This window comes from Eufriesea mexicana, unplaced genomic scaffold, assembly GCF_001483705.2.
Source record: "Eufriesea mexicana isolate 0111107269 unplaced genomic scaffold, ASM148370v2 scaffold22, whole genome shotgun sequence".
Taxonomy (NCBI): Eukaryota; Metazoa; Arthropoda; class Insecta; order Hymenoptera; family Apidae; genus Eufriesea; species Eufriesea mexicana.
Genome location: NW_016908212.1, coordinates 59,863 through 72,833, shown reverse-complemented (window position 1 = coordinate 72,833; position 12,971 = coordinate 59,863). Strand labels below are relative to the sequence as shown.

The 12,971-nt window shown below is 40.4% G+C and overlaps 2 protein-coding genes across 2 annotated transcripts in view; both read right to left on the bottom strand.

Moving 5' to 3' along the window:
• Positions 1-5,192: 5,192 nt before the first annotated feature.
• On the bottom strand, positions 5,193-7,223 carry LOC108553280 (uncharacterized). The gene is made up of 3 exons (XM_017908118.1): positions 7,080-7,223; positions 6,745-6,957; positions 5,193-5,591 (listed from the first exon to the last, which is right to left on the bottom strand). Exons 1-3 carry the CDS (start codon positions 7,221-7,223, stop codon positions 5,193-5,195), a joined length of 756 nt encoding a protein of 251 aa, XP_017763607.1.
• Positions 7,224-11,424: 4,201 nt separating this feature from the next.
• The window catches only part of LOC108553760 (venom carboxylesterase-6), a 10,523-nt gene continuing 8,976 nt past the window's right edge, over positions 11,425-12,971 (bottom strand). Inside the window, exon 9 of the mRNA XM_017908791.1 lies at positions 11,425-12,119. Within this exon, the coding sequence (XP_017764280.1) occupies positions 11,912-12,119 (208 nt within the window). The 3' untranslated portion in view covers positions 11,425-11,911. The remainder of the gene's footprint in view (positions 12,120-12,971) is intronic.

Below are 12,971 nucleotides of genomic sequence, written 5' to 3'. Positions count from 1 at the left end.
GAAGAGTAACTCGAACGATCGGCAAAAATTCCAGCAAAGTTTCGTCGAAAAGGGATCAAGAGGGTCTTCTACAATTTTATCGGTTGCCAGTGGCAACGCCTCGAGTTGCCTCTGTAGGTTGAGACCAATTTTTACGCGTTTGCTTCTTCAAAGCGCTAAAGAAGGACCAATCAGGAGTAAGGACGAAAACGTAGACGCTGCGAGATAGATAAAGAGCGGCCCTTCTATTGATGGAACAGAGGCTGACAGTTTTCACCTGTGAAAAGGAGCAATGGAAAATTACGCGACGTGGAAACCGAAGGAGACGTATACGTGGTGAAGGAAACTCGCGTCCGTTTGATCACGCACCTTTTAATTATTCCCCTGTTTGCCAATTTTCTTTAAATCGCTGTCGCACACGCAAATGAATAGGAACGAGAAGAATTTCCCAAATGTAAAATTTCAAATTAACCTCTTCAGGAATACTGGCATCTATGTGCACCTCTAGTTTCTTCGAAATTATGATTATTATATGTGAAAAGAAAAGACAGTTTTCACCGGTAAAAAGGAAGAACTGAAAATTACGCGACGTGGAAGACGAAGGAGACGAACACGTGGTGAAAGAAACTCGCGTCCATTTGATCACGTTCCTTTTAATTATTCTACGTTTGCTAATTTTCTTTAACTTTAACTTTTCTTTAACTTTAAATCTCTGCTGCAAGCGCAAATGAATAGGAACGAGAAGAATTTCCGAAATGTAAAATTTCAAATTAACCTCTTCAGGAATACTGGCATCTATGTGCACCTCTAGTTCCTTCGAAATTATGATTTTTATAAGTGAAAAGAAAATTAGTATCAGTTGGAGAACAAATCGTCATGGAATCCCTCGAATCTATCGATGAAAAAGAAATCTCGTAGCAGTTTATTCTACTTCATAATCACTGCTTTGAAATTATTGTAACGTTAACTTAACATCAGGTTTATGGAGCACGTCATTTTGACGTACTTGAAATTTCACGAGGAAAATTACAGGAAATTACATTTGAATAAAAACAATCTTTACAAATATTATAAATTTCATGTAAATATATATATATTGTATTTTCATTTATGCGGTATAACAGGGTATAATTATGTTGTTTTTCAAGTTGCGTTTCAAACAACTTGTCTCGTTTCATTTGTGCGTGTAAAAATATACAAAAGGCGTCCGTAAACCTAGCATTAAAAATAATTGGTCCTTGAAGAAATTATTATTAAAATTTACATGTGCAAGGCATCCTATGTTGAATGCACAAAGTACCTGAAAAATGACTTTCTTAATAAAAAGAGAAGAGAAATGGAAGAAAATTCTTCTTTTTTTTTTTTTAATTAAACATAAGGTATTTGTTGAATTATTATTCGCAATTATTGGAACATTTTGACTGTATTTCGTACTTTGATAATTTTTCTCGGAATCATCTGTGGCGGTCAAAATTTTGTAGAAATTTCACGCGATGTAAGATACCGAAGTCTTATTTTTACAATGGCTGTCTGGGTGATCGGGAAAAGTTTCAGTGAAGGAGTTTTAGAATGCTACGAGTCTTAATAACTGCTGGCTACGGGCCCTTAGTTAACCTTCATTGTCGGTAGAATCATATTCTTTCTTCGAATTGAAGCGAGATTCTCTTTGGAATTTTTCTCCGAGTTAAATAGGGTGTCCAGCAGTTGTCCATGCAAAGGGAATCTAAGATTTCACGAAGAAACTTTTTGACTAGGAGGAATTTGATTTACGAATGTTTCATTCATTTTACATTGTTATATTTTTCGGAGTTGGGGTTGTCGGAAACATTCCTATCTTTTGTTAAAGATAAAAATTTCATTGATGCAATATTTATTTGATTTTTTAATTTAACCTTTTGCACTCGAGAGGTGAGCTTCAGTCACCGTTTCATAAAATTTGGAAACTCGATATTAATTAATATATCAAATTTAATGTAATGTAACAGTGTGCGAAGTGTCGAAGTCAAATAATTCTACAATTCTGTTATTATACAATTCTTTCTTTACTGTTCAAAAAAGTATCGTTAGTTGTTTAGTAGAAAATCTTTGAATTTCTACTTTCCTCTAGCCAAAAAATCGTCGAGTGCAAAGGGTTAAATATCTAATATTTAATATTTAATATTAATATTAGTATTTAATATTAATATTATAAATTGTTTAAATATTTACTTGATTTTTTATATTTGAAGCAAACGTCGAGCAACTTCTATTTTTATTTCATTCGATTTTGAAGAGGAAATTGAGGAATGTAGTTTTTACACTGGGAAAAGATTCTAGATAGCGTAAGTTATACGATGTAAAGTCAACTATAATAATCTGATGGATAATAATTAAAATTAGAAGAAAATAAAGGTGATTAGATTTTATGTAATAATACGTAATTACTGTTAGAAGATTTATGCCATTTTCTCGAGTATTTACTGTACACCTTAGCTTTCCCATCTTCGATTTTCTTCGTGCAACACAGATTTAACGAATACAGTAATAAATATTTAAATCATTAATTACAGCATTATAAATTTCGAAGAGAAAATTGCCGGAGAATTTAAACAGCGTAAAACACTTTGAAATTCCATAAAATTTAAATATTTTCCGATAGAATATATATTCTAATTGTTTCCTATTATTATCAGAATGTTTATTTTAATTTTTACGTATAATTTTTTAGATATGCATTATTTTGTTCACAACGAAAAGAGTTTATCAAAACACACTTGAATATTTTATATTTCGTAAGTTTGTATAATATTTTCTTAGGTGCGTTTCCATTTTGACAAAACACGTGGTCTATTCGTTTCTCATAATCGATCTATCGCATAATAGAAAAAGGTTATGCGAAAATAATTCATAAAATTTTGCAACATATTCGTGAGAAATCTGTTCGTTCTATTTTTGTTTTTAAAACATCTCCGTAATATAAAAGTTGATATATTACAGCTGTGAAAAATTCTTACACTTGTCAGATTTTTCATTTTTCGTTATGAAAACATAGATTACGTTTTAACAACGCGAAATGCGAGAAAATAGTCATCGAAAACTGTCCCAGAATAGACATTTTTCCTCGTTCTAATGAACTAAAATTATAACGAATGCGTGTAATGAAACGTCGAAAATATATGCGATTTATTGGACTCGCAAATTCATAAAAATTGATCCAAAATTGAAAATGTCGTCTTGATACGTAAAATCACGAGGTATCTGTATTTAACTCGGACGTGAAAAGTTCAAAAGCGGCTAGTTGCGTGCTAAAAGAAAATGGCGGTAACGAAAGCACGATTCGCAAAGTTGCGAACTGTAGACGGCGCCACTGTATGGGACAAGAAAATACGAATAATAAGATTTACAACTGATTATTTAACACAAATACCCAACAAATACGTAAAATTATAACATCCGGTAATATTTAATCGACTTTTCACAAAGAAAAGATAGTAAATTCGTCTATAATCGATTCGCGTAATTCGTTATACGATAAAAATACAGTGTCGAAGTATAAATTCGTTAATTAATTATCACCGTTAATTTAGAATTATTTTTAACTAATTCGCGAATTATATTTGCATCGCAATTATTTAATTGCTATATTACAAATTTTTAGTATCCGATAATAACACCGTGCTAAGGAAAAGACCGACGAAAAATTGGTTCTACATAATTCAGTTGTAATTTCATTCCAGATAAAGCAAGATTGTAATGTTAACGATAAGAAAACACTGTAAAAGTGGGTGATAATAGTAAATCGAAGCTTGGTATTATGTAAGCGATCTGCTACAAAATATTCGTATAATAGCGAAGAATAGTTAGATAAGCGCGTCTGAAAATAGGAAGATAAATATTTCGTCAGAAAGCGACATGGTTTATTTCGTTATTTCACTGCAAACAATATTCCTTTCTTCCCTATTTATAGCTCTTCCCGAATTTCGACTTTTTTCTTTAAAAACGCTCGAAAATGAACCGAAATAACGAATCGTAATCGACAACGCGTATTCTTCGGGAATATCAGGAATTTATCGCTGTTGCTTAATCTCGTGGAAAATACGAAGATATCGAATACATTCTCTCGAATACAATATCTCAATCAAAGTACAAATAAGAGGAGAAATACGAAAGGAAACATCGATTAATACAAATCTCCATTATCAGCAGTGAAACGAAAAATGACGACGGGATTTCAATTCTTTTCCGAGTTTTAATAATTTTTATCCGAGATTCCAGATAAAATGAGATAGTAATTTTCAAGAAGCACTCGCGATTTCACGAAACCAATCGAATATCAAGGTATTCGCCTGGAGTTTACAGAAACCGCGAATGGATTTCGATTATACCGTTCAGTTAGGCGCGAATTGGGTGTCATTTTATGGGGAATTTTGGTAACGAATCGAAATAATCGAAGGCTATAAGCTCGTTGCTGGAAACCTTTCGAAAAGTCGAGATTTTTCATCGCGTCCCTTTTGGTTCTTCGATTTACAAAATGGCGCGGCTTTGCCTGGGCGGCATTATGGTTTCCCCCATACTATAGGGTGGAACTTCATTCCACAAAGCCACCCTTCACGTGGGGTGAACTCTCGATCCCTCGCACGCTGAATTCGAAACTAACACAAGGGTGGGGATAAATGAAGAAAGGGTGTCCAAAGGGGACACTCGGGAAATTCTTGGAAAATGGTGTCGGTACGGCAGAGTTCTACCACTGGCGTCATCTAAGAATCGTTCCTTATAGTCGTTTCATCCACGCGGTCATCGTATGCTGGTAATGTAGATTTTTGCTTTCGAAATCGTGAACGAAGCAGCGTACCTTTGTCTCTGGATTAAGCTAAAATTTTAGAAATTTATCTTTTCTCCGTCGTTTTAAACGTTGTTAAATTCCCAGAGCCGGTCAATATTATCGCCAATTTAAATCGGAACGAAATCGTAAATTATATTTCAAAATTTCCAACTCGTTTCAACGTGGATACCTAATACAATAATTAATACAGAGGACTTGAACAGAGTACTGAGAAGCTCGTTTATAATTTCGAATTTTTACATTTTTCATACGAAACCAGTCTCTCCCAAGGGGATATTTATTCGCCTTTATTTAATCCTTCGTACAAGCGGCCATTTTTGTTCATACGTTTCATTTAGAAATTTAAAACGAGTCTGTGTAAATACTCGGAGATGGTACCGACAGACGATACTTATTCGTCTTGAGCGTCCTCTTCCAGCGGTATCAGCTGACCCATGAAAGCAGCCGAGTAGTTGCCTCTTCCTGGATCGTCGAAGACAGTGTGATCGTTAATGGTCCATAAACTGTAACGGATTTCCGAGAGAAGCTGAAATCCCACGCTGCGAGCTCTTGTTTGGCTCACGCCGCATGTGAAAATGCCACCGATCGCTCTCATTTTCAAGGTCGTTGCTACCTGCACGCTGGCGTTCAGAAGCGCATACTCGACACCTTTCTCTTGATAAGACGGGTGCACGCAGAGAATGTATATGCAGAAGTATTCCTCGCATCCGAATACTTCGTGAGCGTTTGCCTGTATCAGTAACGCGTTCTGCAGATGCATGATCTTCTTAAGAGTGTCGCCTTCCAGGATCTGCAGAATGCAAACTCGGGTTTAACGTAAATTAATATTCCTTGGATAACGCTTTCTCGTTGATTCTCCTTCGCGACGTTTTTACCAAGAATTTACCTGTTTATCGTCACCTGGAGCTGTTCCAGTTGCCAGGTTCTACGCATAGTTAGTCGTTTAGTTGTGAGAAATCTAGACGCGATCGTAGACGAGCGAGCACGAGCAATTTCTCGTTACGCAAGAACAAGAACACCGTGTTGGTGATTGGTGCGTTACGTTTCTCATTGATATTCCTAGCAATCGACTTTCATTAACATGGCTGCAGCCGTCAATGAAAATTAATTTCAAACTACGCACGAACTACGGTCAGTTTAATACCCCACGTCGAAATTCCGTTTATACGCGAGATTTATTACTCTGGAGAGATACGTGATCGAGTTTTAACCCCGCAAGGACAGCCTGTAATTAAATCATTTCCTTCCACGTAGTCGCTATTTGGAGTGGTATAAGTTTTCAGGTTGAATCGGGATATGTTCTTGCAGCTAACGAAATTTCTATCTGGTAAATGGACGGATTCCGAAAGATTTTTCAAAGTGCACAGACATCATCATCGAAGGGTTAAATTCGAGAGTATCGTAACGTCGGAGTACTCGATTCACGAAGAAAATGGGACTGGTACCGAATATTTCCTTAACACGTTGAGTCCGGTGTTGATATTGCTGTCCTTTCCGACGTGATGACGAAAATTCAACGTTATTAGGATGCAAGACAGCCAGAAATTTGACTAAAAAGGTTTTTACTAGATTTAAAAAGTTTTTCACTAGATACAAACCGTATTTTTCTTTAGAGCGTTTCAATAAATATCATTAAAATGACTACACTTAGTTTTTAACTTTGATGCGGACTGACGTTATTCAAATGAAAAATCAAACGGATAGACGCTGTCCAAACTAAAAGTGTCCAATGTTGGTCCCACGGATCGACGTTATTCAAACGAAAAATCCAATGGACTAACGCTGTCCAAATGTCCAAGTCCAGTGTCAGTCCCCAGGGACCGATGCCGAACTCATAGAATTCATCGTTTTTCTTTCAATCTAAATTCAATTTTCGCCGCTCCCGCGCCCACCGATGATCCACACAGCCGTGCTTTGCCTTTCGAAATCGATCGCGATCGTACCTGCACACGGTTGTAAGTGTCGGTTTTCTCAGGGCCACTGTTGATTCGCATGACAGCGACTCCAACCACGCGACCAGATAGAATACTGGTCGCGACCAGGCTCGTGGTGTCCTTCATCCACGTTCTTATAAGCTGCAGGTAATCGTTCACGGATGTTTGATCCTGGAGCAACGAGGACGACTTGCACATAGGATCCTCGCGGAAGAAGTGACGCTGCGAAAATCGGTTCGCGTTACGATCTCAGCTGTCGTCTCGGATAGAGAATCGCGAAAGATGCTAGGAAGGTTAACGAAAAGTCTGCGTCACGTATTCGCGATTTTATTTCTTGGCTAAACTTTGATCAGATGCAAAGCTTCGTCGTACTGTGACTCCTTTAGGTCCAGGATCTTGCACTTGGCCGTTGAGTCCCATTCGAGGGGTGCCTTCATTCGCGCTTCCGCTTCCAACGCGAACTCGTCCTTCTCTTCGATCACGTCCATATCGGAGATCGGTGTTTCAGTGGTCGCGAATGAAAGAGATCTCGGGAATCGTTAAGAGCGACAGGAACATGATATTTCGCGTGGAACCGAAAGGGGTGCGCGAAACTTCTCCTAAGTCCCGAATGTGTCTGTGTTCTCAACTGCGAATTTCGTATCGAGTTTTGTTGCATTCGATAGCGAGCAACTTGAAATCAGAATTTGTCGCAGACTTTCGAAGCATTTCAGAGAACTGGCGCGTGTCGGGTTATGCAAAATTATCTATGGAGATTTGGTGATCGGAGATATCGATTATGCGATACGAAATCAAGGGTGCTTGATATTTCTCGGACCAGTGTCGATGTAGTTCGTTTAAATTCGTAGCAATATGCCCAGGAGGAGTACGAGATGGACTCACAGAAGGAGCTCGATCAAGGAAAGCGACATGCTCGCGTTGAATTTTCGCGTTTCGGCGATCAAGAAGCTACGACCTCATAACGGCTTGCACAGCACAGACGCAGCTATGGTGTGGGAGAGGAAATCGAGTGGTTACCGAATCGTCGATCTGCAGCTAAACAGATTTATGCAGTCGCTGAACTTTGTACTAGTACATCGTCGATCGAAGTACAGTTTATCACGTTTAACGCGTTAAATGCCACGCCGATTTTAGGTGTCGTTCCGTTCGCGCCATAGTCAGCCGTCATGCGGGCCCTTCCCCAGGCCTTACGGATCGGTGAGGCCTGAACGCAGAGTCTAGCGCCGATCCCTGGGTGCCCGGCGTGGCGTTTAGCGTGTTAAACGATACCTATGACTATGAAAACGATCATTTAAGTTGTCATTGTTCGATGCGCGTTATTAGAAAGAAAAATAATCCGGTCGTCCGAACGATTTCTCCTATTTTATTTAAATCGTTCGCGTCGAAGAGACGCTGTTTCCACGGAGTCCTTTACGACGATTACTTCAATCCAATTTACGTTTGTTTCAGACCTATTACTGTTCCACGGAACCACTGTGCGCAGCTGTCGGGTTGTACGACGATGCTGTGTCCATGAAGGTGTTCATGAACATGGTCTTCAAGCAGATGGAGAGTATGATCGGTTTCTGCGCTCTTAGAGAGGGAACCGATGACATCGTGGGTGTCCTCATCGCTTCTGTCTTCGATAAGTCTCAATGGTACATTAAGAAAGAGGTAAATAAGAGATACGATCAATTATATCAGCCCCATAAACCCCTAGACCTTGCCAAGTTGTCTAGTCTTAAGATTTCTGAGGTTATCCTACCAGTGGTGACTACTATTTTCACAGCACTAGTAGTGATACGACGGGAATTTAACGTATCCTTAGGTGGAGGTATAATCCCTTCTCGTGTCATTTAGCTTGACGATATTCGGGCCCAAACGGTAGGCGTCAGTGCCCAGTAAACAGACCAGATCGATGCTCGAAAGTCGTGATACAAGCCGAAATGTAAATACTTGTAATATAGTCAGTTTTACGTAATACTGCTGAATTTAACGTATCCTTAGGTGGAGGTATAATCCCTTCTCGTGTCATTTAGCTTGACGATATTCTAACGGTAGGCGTCAGTGCCCAGTAAACAGACCAGATCGATGCTCGAAAGTCGCGATACAAGCCGAAATGTAAATACTTGTAATATAGTCAGTTTTACGTAATACTGATGTTGTGGGAGTAAACTGTAATGCTTTCTCCTTTTATAAATGTAAGATCGGCATTTGGGTTGACTTAAGATAGTATTATTGGCTTCTTAATAGAATAAAATAAGTTTATAAGTATAATGACAGCAGCTGGCTATGAGACAAGAGAGATTCGCTATGGGCATGCTCCTCTGATCTTTCTTAAACTGACTTTAGACTTTGACACACTGCCTTTGACTGCAAACTCTTAGACTTTCGACATTCTTCGACTGACTGATGGACTGTCTTAGCCTGAACTGTTTGACTTGGACTAACTCGCCCGCGCCCTTGCAACCATTTATTCTGTCCTTTTTCACACTCGGGCTTTCTTTCCCAATCATGCATTTCCCTTTCCCCCAGCCTCGGTGGACCAGGTACTTCAAACACATGCCGCACTCGTAAACTAATTTCCAATCGTCTATCGCACTCGGCTCTGTCATACACATCCATTCGATCCTCTTGCGCGCGGTCACCTTTGTTCTAAGTTCAAACATTCCCGACACTCCTTCAAGGCCACACTCATTCCAATCTTACGTAAATATTATAAGTATGTTATATTTTATAGCAGATGACTGTTTCATTAATAAACAATACTTTAATAGAAATTCAAGCATCTTCAAATATGCCTTTGCTCCAAGGAATGTATTAATACTACGCCTAAAAATAAATGGCATATTATAAACAAAAATTTAATTATAAGAAATGCTCACCTTGAATCAATATCTAATACTTATAACTTTAAAAATCCGGGCCGACTTTCTGTTCGCGAGTCTAGCTCGTGGTATTCATATTTGGACCGAAATCTTCATCACGAGTCAGACTCGTTAAAGTTCGGAAAGGGGTTATCACACTGCGTACCGCTCACGAGTTTTCCTGTCTTCACGCGCCATCTGCTGAGGATCGCTCATAAGTTTCCTCGCGTTTCGCGCGCCATCTGTTATGGATCTTAGACATCAACACGCTGTCTTGTCAACATCGGATGAAGCGACCTCATTGGTGGAAACTGTCAATCTACGAAAAACTATATAATTGCACGAACTCATAAAGCATTACAGTTACATTGTATTTTAGTCATTTAAATAGTTTTCGTCTTCAAGTTCCTGTCGCTTTTGAAAATGTGCTCTCTCAGAAAAAGGAAGGAAACCAACGTGTATTCTTTGGCGTATGTCTGAGAGATTTCTATGCGGTACGAAATGTGTCAAGACGCTATTATTTCGTACTCCACTTCGTGTCACCTCTATCGATACGGTGTCAATCCGACGTACATCACCATTAGCACTAGGAGTCAATTCGACGTAGGTCACCATTCCAAGGTTAATACCTTAACACGTTGAGTGCTAGATCCCCGGGGACCGGCGCCGGACTTTCCATTCGGGCCCGGCCGGTCCCTAGGGACCAGCCCAGACTAGGACCAAAAGGTGCTAACTTTTGGTGTTTAATTCTTCGCCATCTTTGGACCTAATATTTGGGAATTCGTGTTACAACAATTGGTACAGTATCTCCGAGTTTTATGAACACTTTGCCCGCCATCGGTGACCCATTTGACGGCCGAATCTGGGCCTGAACGGAACGGCAAGCAAACCAGGCTGGGTCCTTAATGTGTTAAACGCCATGCCGGTCCCTAGATTTTCCGTTCGGGTCTCGTTGGGTCCCTACGACCCGGAAGGGCCCGCATGGCGGCTAACTGTGACGTGAACGGAACGGCACGTAAAATCTGTGTGACGTTTAACGCGTTAAACAAATTAACGGGCAACGTTAATTCGTAATAACTCGATATACTTCCGGGAAAAGCGCAATATTATCTGCCAATTTTTCCCGGTCGACTTCGCGGAAACATTGCGTAATTGAATATATCATTTTCCTGTTCCCTGATATTAGACGTAAAATAGGAATAAACGAACGAATTCGTAGCAAGGCGAAACTCTGCGGCAGATAATGATGCTGAGGAACTACGCCACAGTGAAGTCGCAGTTTTACGGAACAACGAACGCAGACAAATCCCTGTGCATCGACATCCTCTGCGTAAAGCCGGACCATCGGAACAATGGCGTTGGCACCGCGTTGCTACGCTCCTGCATTGCTCGAGCGAGCAATTTCGCGACTGCTTGCATCGGACAATTTACTTCCAGCGCTGCCCAGACTATCGGTGCGTTTCGTTTCATTTCCTCCGACCACGAGATCACTCCTTATCACGATTCTTAAATTAACCGCAAACTGTTCGCCGTTCGCGTTTTCAGCCAAAAGATTGGATTTCGAGACTGTCTACGAACTACCCTACGAAGATTTGCATTTGATGAAGAGAAAATTCGAGGTTTTCAAAGACTGTCATCCCGAAAATTACTCGATGGCCTGCATGGCTGTGAGAGTGGCGCCACCGCGGGCACAGGTTACAACCACGCCTCGACCTTCGATCGCGGATGAACGACCTTCGACGAGGAACAAACGGAAGAAAGTTGAAACAGAAAAGTAGGAAGCGTTGAAATCGACGAATCGTTTACCATGTATGTATAATGTTACTTTTTATTTCTCGTTACATATGCGTTCGACGATATCGACTCGGTATCTATGAGAATTTTTGCCTCGTTGAGAATTTTACGATCCAATGTTCAATTATCTCGTGACTGAACAAAAACGCTGTGATTTACCCAGTGAGAAATAAAAAGAGAACTCCAGTGAACCGGTACTGGTTAAGGTGAGTGACTAAAAGGTACGCAGTTCTTCCCGTCAGCCTTGTACACGTGGTCCGCGCGATTGCGAATGCTAAAATCGTGTGCTGCACGTGACACGTGACACATTGGTTGATGCAACTGCTAGCGGCAGCCTGCGCGAAATTGGCGTTTTTCGCGTGGACCTGATGGGACGGTCGTGGTCACATTGTGCGTGCTTTTCGAAAGTCCACTTGGCCGATGTGTAGTGGTCGAGGACGGAGATACGATTTACGTCATGCGGCGTCCGGTACGCGTTAAATTTTACGATTCTCGACGACACGCGCGATAGTCGTAACGCAGTTTTTAAGTATTTTTTACAATTCGTCTTTCCGCTGCTGCTGCACGTCGTTGTCGTCGAAATCCGGTCGTATAGGCAAACCTTCCCAGAATTTCATTCTCTCGAGGATCAGATGCTCCGACATCTGAATGCGATCTTGCCCTATGCGCAGATACTCGAGGGCCTGCGTCCTGACCGGCTTCCATTTCACCGGTATCTCTTCTGACACTTCCGGCGTGGGATTGCTGGAAATTAATTACGCGTTCGGTATACGATCTTCGAATATCGTCCGATCTTTCGGATAAACATCCGTTTCGTAGCCTTTAGGGGAGAATTTATTAAGCTCGCAGGAAGATAATTAATTCTTATTCCCCAGTTCTACTTTCTCAACGCGTATTTATAAATATCAAACGAGGCAGATAATTCTGGAAAAGAACACCAGGTGTCCGAGAGAAGAGAGACGTTCACGGTTCGTTGAGATGCTCGAGAAGAGTAACGTCTACGTCTCTTGGAGTTAACCCTTTGCACTCCAAAGGCGAATCTCGATCGTCATTTAATCGGATTCTTAAAATCCATGTTAATTGATATATTAAGTTTAAAATTAGATAACGATTGAACGTCGAAATAAAATAATTCTAACGACAAAATCGTCGAGTGCAAAGGGTTAACTACAGTCACTGGGCACGAGGCGCTATCTGCACGCGATGGGTGACTATAGTCATGGGCCACAAAATCGAGCCAAAAATTAAGACAAGTTCTATCGTTTCGCTTAGCTCTCTTTGCAAGCGCCATTGCGATAATCGGTTTTTCTTTGTCTTTTTCTTCAAAAGACTAGGCCCCGAGTGCTAAAGATTGCGCGCGCGCAATGTTTTCACGTTTGACATGATGCTTCGTTCCACGAGAGGGTCTCCGCGACGCGATAATCGGTTTTTCTTTTCCTTTTTCTTTTCTATCAAAAGACTTGGTCCCTGATACCAAAGGATACTAATCCCTCGAACACTAATCCCTTCTATACTAATATAATAACTAAAAATCCTTCGAATACTAATTCCTCCTATACGGGAGGGACTCCGCAACGCGATAATCGGTTTCTCTTT

Excerpts from the sequence above, each read along its gene's own strand:
- LOC108553280 (XM_017908118.1), bottom strand. The coding sequence starts at position 7,223 with ATGGACGTGATCGAAGAGAAGGACGAGTTCGCGTTGGAAGCGGAAGCG. Across the intron at positions 6,958-7,079 it reads AAGCTTTGCATCTGATCAAA|CGTCACTTCTTCCGCGAGGA; the intron begins GTTTAGCCAAGA and ends CGATTTTCGCAG. Across the intron at positions 5,592-6,744 it reads ACACTTACAACCGTGTGCAG|ATCCTGGAAGGCGACACTCT; the intron begins GTACGATCGCGA and ends TGCATTCTGCAG.